This window comes from Pinus tabuliformis, chromosome 2_1 (genome assembly GCF_031772625.1).
Source record: "Pinus tabuliformis cultivar Carrire ecotype Pingquan chromosome 2_1, CPIR1, whole genome shotgun sequence".
Taxonomy (NCBI): domain Eukaryota; kingdom Viridiplantae; phylum Streptophyta; class Pinopsida; order Pinales; family Pinaceae; genus Pinus; species Pinus tabuliformis.
In genome coordinates, this window is record NC_142299.1 from 941647276 (window position 1) to 941653275 (window position 6000).

The following is a 6000-nucleotide window of genomic DNA, read 5'->3' on the forward strand; positions in this document are numbered from 1 at the left end:
ATTGCACAATGATCCAGTCCAAGAAAACAAGGTTTTCCACAAACCAATTAACTCTTCTAGAAAAATTTAACAATTCCAATTTAATAATCCTATCAGCCTCTCTTTGTACCTTTTGGGACAATTGCTAGTAATAATAATTACGCCGTAAGGCGTTTCCCTCTGAAATGGACTTTCCTAAATTTTCCTGGGTACCCTTTTCGTCTTCTCCACTCTTGCTTGTCGTGCTGCCGTGATAGATCTCTGAAACGGGCTCCATCGAACCTAGGAAATTTCATCCATGGCTTTCCTGAATTTAGAAATGAGATTCGGATCAAATAAGGTTAGAGATGAATCATTTGATGATGACTGTTGCGTCCAAATGGTTTTCGTGATTGAATCTGCAGGAGTCGAGGGAGAATCTGCCCCAGAGGAAGAAAAGCCATTGAGAAATCCATTGCCGTTTTCAAAATTTTTCTTCAGATTCGTGTGGGGTGTTGTTGAAGACTCCTGTGAATGTGCCAGAAGTGGTGTAGAGTCCTCCTCACAGACCATTCTAGAACCTCTCTTGAAAGACAATCCCCAAAAATGTGGAAACATTAAGGCAGGCTCTACTTATGCAACAACCAACCTTCTCAGTCAGCTGTCATTTTCTTGGATGAGTTCTTTGCTTGCTGTTGGTTATAAGATCCATTTGCATATTGATGATGTGCCCCAAGTTGCAAAGGCGGACAAGACAGGCCAATTATACCCTAAATTTAGAGCTCAGCTAGAGGCCAAAGGTGATATAGGCTTACTAACAAAAGCCTTACTCCTATCTTTTTCGAAGTAAGTACTTTTAACTGCATTCTTAGTAGCACTGGAGACTTGTGCATCATATGTAGGTACATGTTTTATAAATGCCTTTGTTCAGTTTCTAGGTGGAAAGAAACAGTTTGAAAGTCAAGGCTATGTGCTAGTTTGTGCTTTTTTTGTGGCAAAGGTATTAGAGTCTTTGTCACAGCGACAAGGGGTTTTTCAAACAACATCAGTTAACTTTATGGGTTAGAGCAGCATTAACAACTATTATATACAGGAAGGGCTTGTTGCTTTCTAGTCAGTCAAGACTAAAACATACAAGTAGAGAGATTATCAACTACATGAGTGTAGATGTTCAGAACGTTTCATGTTTCTGTTACTATATGCTGGTATTTGGATTTTCCCTCTTCAATTTGTTCTGGCCTTCATTATTCTATATCAGACATTGGGCTTGGTAGCATTTTCATGGTTGGCAGCCTCATTTGCAGTTATGTTGCCAAATTTCCCACTTGCAAAATTGCAAGAAAAATTTCAGGAGAGAATAATGGAAGAAAAAGACAAAAGGATGAAGGCCACATCGAAGACATTAAAAATTATGAGAATCTTAAAATTGCAGGCTTGGAAAACAAGATTTCTTCGGAAACTAAAAATTTTGAGGCAAGCAGAATATAGTTGGCTACAAAAATATGTTTACACGTCAGCTATCACAACATCTGTTTCCTCTGTTGGACCAATATTTATCATTGTTGCAACTTTTGGTACGTGTATGCTTATAGGAGTGCCTTTGATAGCAGGGAGAATTCTTTCTGCACTCGCAACCTATGGGACACTTCAGGGAGCTATGGGCATGCTTCTTGGCTTAATCCCTCAAATTGCTCAAACTAAAGTGTCAATAGATCGCATTGTGGCCTTTCTGCAGGAGGAAGAGCTACAACACGATGGGGTAGAAAAGGTATCAAAGGAGTCAACAGACTTCACAATTCAAATCCAAGGAGGGATATTTTCTTGGAATCCCGATTGCTCTAGTCCAACTATAAGAGGTTTAGATGTCCAACTAGAGAGAGGCATGAGGGTTGCAGTATGTGGAACTATTGATTCAAGAAAATCAAGCCTTTTATCCTGCATATTAGGTGAAATACCAAAAATATCAGGCTCTGTTAGCTTAAGTGGTACCAAAGAAAATGTCCCTCAGTCTCCTTGGATACAAAGTGGGAAAATTAAAGACGCTATTCTCTTTGGAAAGCAGATGGATACTATTAGATACAATAGTGTACTTGATGCTTGTGCATTGAAGAAATATCTTGAACTTTTTCCTTATGGGGACGAGACAGACATTGGAGAAAGAGGGTTAAATTTGAGTGATGGAAAAAAACAGAGAATACAGATTGCCCGTGCTTTATATCAAGATGTAGACATTTATATTTTTGATGACCCTTTTAGTGTTGTGGATGCACATACCGGAAAACATATTTTCCAAGTATGTTTCTATTATCCTTTACATACTGTAGGTTTTCTGAATTAATTAGTTTTAATGTTTTGATGGAATGATGAAGCTCTACAGTAGCACTCTGCAATTCATTGTTCAGTCTGGATAATATACATTGTTGGTTGTGCACTGCAAATTCATGTCCATAAACATCTAAGAAATTGGACTTGCTTGTTATAGGAATGCATACTTGGTATTCTGGGTTCAAAGACTGTAGTCTATGTAACTCATCAAGTGGAGCTTTTACCCTCTGCTGACATCATTCTGGTAGGTTTGAATTTCTTTCATCCTGTTCTAGTGATATTAAAATTTTCAATGTAATTGGTAAAGGGACAGTGGGTTTATTGATCATTTATTGAGAGTAGGAGATAAGTGATCCATATTTTGTTGATGTAAATGATATGCTTCACAGGTAATGTGAGATGGTGAAATTACTCAGGTTGGCAGATATGATGACATCTTACAATCAGGAACAGATTTCGTTGAATTAGTTGGTGCACATCAGAAAGCTTTGAAAACTATTTCTGCTATGGAGAAATCTGAAGTGTACACATCAAAGAGATTTGTTGAAAGCTCATGTCCTGGAAATACAGCTGCAGTGAAAAATGTTACTGCCAGTGACATACTGGAGCAGTGTGGTGTTCAGAACTCAATAGATGTAGAGGAAGAGGTTGAACCAAAAAACCACAAAGAAAAATTTGATAAAGAGAATAAAAATTCACAGCTTGTATAAGAAGAAGAAAGAGAGAGAGGCAACGTAAGCATGTCGGTATACTGGTCTTACATTACTGCTGCATACAATGGTACTTTGATACCAATAATACTACTGGCCCAAATAATAAGTCAACTACTTCAAATATGTAGTAACCTCTCGATGACATCGGAAGCCTCTACAAAAGAAAATGGGAATTCCCCTATGAGAAAGTCCCTTTTCATTCTGGTTTATGTTGCTTTGACATTAAGTACCTCCCTGTGCGTTCTTGTGAGGTCTATGCTTCTTTCATTGGTTGGACTTAAAAATGCTAATCAACTTTTCAGCACTCTGCACAGGTGTATATTTTGTGCACCAATGTCCTTCTTTGATGCAACTCCATCTGGGTGAATACTGAATTGGGTTAGTTGACATTTATTGTTTTAATAGGCTAATACCTTTCCTGAGAGAGAAGGAAATCATTTGACTCTAGTGGGTCAGTAACAAGCTCTCTGTTTCTTGGCAGGCATCAACTGATCAGAGTGTAGTGGACACATTGATTCCTTCTCAACTAGGAGAATTGGCTTTTACATTTATACAACTTCTGGGGATCATTGCAGTCATGTCTCATATTGCTTGGCAGGTCTTCATTGTGTTTATACCAGTGGGTGCAAGTTGTATATGGTATCAGGTATTCTCTGTATTTCTCAATAATAATAAATACGAACTTGAAAATTTTAATTTTCTCAGAGGAACATAAATTGGCAATAAGAGAGTTTGATTTCTACTTCAAGGTTTGCTGTAGGTAGATCCCATAATCTGATTGAAAAGGATGTTATCAAATAGATTAAGTTGCATCAGGATTCTATCATGACAACAGTTTATCTGTATTTCTTTGTTTCCATGCTTTTGGGTTTTTAGAGTAATAAGAGAATTCTTGTAACTCCTCTGACCTTCCTTGCATGCAGCAATACTACATAACATCAGCTAGGGAACAGGCTCGGCTAGCATCAGTTTGTAGATCTCCAATCGTACAACATTTTGGAGAATCAATCTCTGGAGCAGCCACCATTAGAAGTTTTGACCAGGAATTTCGATTCATGGAAAGAAATCTCGAGTTGATTGATATATATATGAGACCTAGTCTCCACAATGTTGGAGCCAATGAGTGGCTTGGCATTCGGATGGATTTTCTGTCAAATCTTGTGTTTGCATTCCTTTTGGTGTTCCTCATTTGCTTGCCTCAAGATGTAATTAATGCAAGTAGGTATAGAAGCACTATCTTGGCTTACAATTATTTTTCCTAAACTAATCTCAGCAGACTAGACATATTCTTTATAATGAAATATGAAAGTAAATGAAATGGCACCTTAACAGGCACTGCAGGGTTGGCAGTAACATATAGTCTATGTCTGAACATGGTACAAGCCTGGGTAATATGGTGCCTTTGTTATGTGGATACCAACATGATCTCAGTGGAGAGAATAATGTAGTATTCACAAATTCCCAGTGAGTCACCAGTGATTATAGAGAATTTTATACCAAACTCCAACTGGCCATCTAGAGGAATGATAGATCTAACTGATTTGCAGGTCAGAACTCAATACAAATAGACTCATTTTCACGCATTCAATGCTAGGAATTTGCATGTCAGTTCATCTATAAATTTGATCCATACAATCAGGTGCGTTATGGACCACATCTTTTGCTTGTCTTGAAAGGCCTTACATGCACTTTCCATGGAGGCACGAAGGAGGGAGTTGTGGGGCGGACAGGAAGTGGCAAATCTACTCCTATTCAATCCATTTTTCGCATTGTGGAACTAACAACGGGCATAATTGTCATTGAGGAGTTGACATCTTATCCATAGGCCTCCATGACCTAAGATCCAAATTAAACATTATTCCCCAAGAATCAACAATGTTTGAAGGCACTATAAGAAATAATTTGGATCCTCTCGAAGATTGCTTGGATGATGAGATTTGGGAGGTTAGTTCTGCTTCATATTCTATAAGCATTAGTATCAATTTTAGCGCCAATTATTCTTGCCTTGAAGAATATAGATATTTCCCTGAGGATCTTGCTGTAAGTTTATTGTTTATGAATCTACTTCGATTTTGCTTGTGCTTTCAGGCTTTGGACAAGTGCCAACTTGGTGAGATTGTACGAGAAAAAGAAAAGAAACTTGATTCCTCATGTCTGTGTGTCTTTATCACATTCAATGGAAGTCCTGAAGGAGAAAAATAAAACCTTTTACAGTAGCTATTTCTGCTATTTGCTTTCCATCTTAGTGCTCATGTTTTGTTTATTTTTTGGTGTCCTTGAGACCTACCTGGTCTCTAGGACCCCTTTTTTTTAGAATGAAAATTGAGAATCGAATTTAATGGAATGATCTCTTGTACAGTGTCTGAGAATGGAGGAAATTGGAGTGTGGGTCAATGCCAACTTGTCTATTTGGGATGGGCACTACTAAAACAAAGTCGGATACTGGTCCTTGACGAGGCAACTGCCTCAGTTGACACTGCAACTGATGGGTTTATTCAACAAATAATTCGCCACCAATTTTCTACCTGCACAATCATTACTATAGCACATCAGATTCCATTTGTTATTGCGAGTGATATGGTTCTCCTATTAAAGGATGGTATAACATTTATAAGTTGTTTATTTTCTAGTGTTTTGTTACAATTACTATTTTTTTGACACATTTCATTTTTTACTTACTTTGTATTTGTTTTGAATCAGGACAAATTGCTGAGTATGACACTCCATCCAAACTACTTAGCAACAAATTTTCTGCATTTGCAAAACTTGTTTCAGAGTACTCCATCCAATAGATATCTTAACTAGAGCTTTGGACATTGGTCATATTGGGTTTACAATAGAATGGAGAAAAATCTTCATTTCCCTAAAACTCAAGCTGGATAAATGTACAATATAGAGATACAATATAGTAGACTATGAGCTACCATGTAAGCTCATTATTTTTTGATAATATTCTATATTTAGGTCCTTAAGAATAGTTCAATAACTCTTATCAGTGACTTTG

At 37.4% G+C, this 6000-nt stretch overlaps 1 protein-coding gene across 1 annotated transcript; it reads left to right on the forward strand.

Annotated features, from left to right (window-relative positions):
* The first annotated feature begins 277 nt into the window (after positions 1–277).
* On the forward strand, positions 278–5788 carry LOC149203743 (ABC transporter C family member 3-like). The gene is made up of 9 exons (XM_089401966.1): positions 278–758; positions 861–958; positions 1217–2251; positions 2441–2527; positions 2700–2930; positions 3478–3642; positions 5085–5148; positions 5356–5595; positions 5697–5788. Exons 1-9 carry the CDS (start codon positions 278–280, stop codon positions 5786–5788), a joined length of 2493 nt encoding a protein of 830 aa, XP_089258092.1.
* The last annotated feature ends 212 nt before the right edge of the window (positions 5789–6000 follow it).

What these genes read in the sequence shown, in the direction of transcription:
- LOC149203743 (XM_089401966.1), top strand. Translation starts at nt 278, where the DNA reads ATGGCTTTCCTGAATTTAGAAATGAGATTCGGATCAAATAAGGTTAGA. An exon ending in CCTCTGCTGACATCATTCTG is followed by an intron (nt 2,528 to 2,699) that starts GTAGGTTTGAAT and finishes GAAATTACTCAG; the next exon opens with GTTGGCAGATATGATGACAT. An exon ending in CAATAGATGTAGAGGAAGAG is followed by an intron (nt 2,931 to 3,477) that starts GTTGAACCAAAA and finishes GTTTCTTGGCAG; the next exon opens with GCATCAACTGATCAGAGTGT.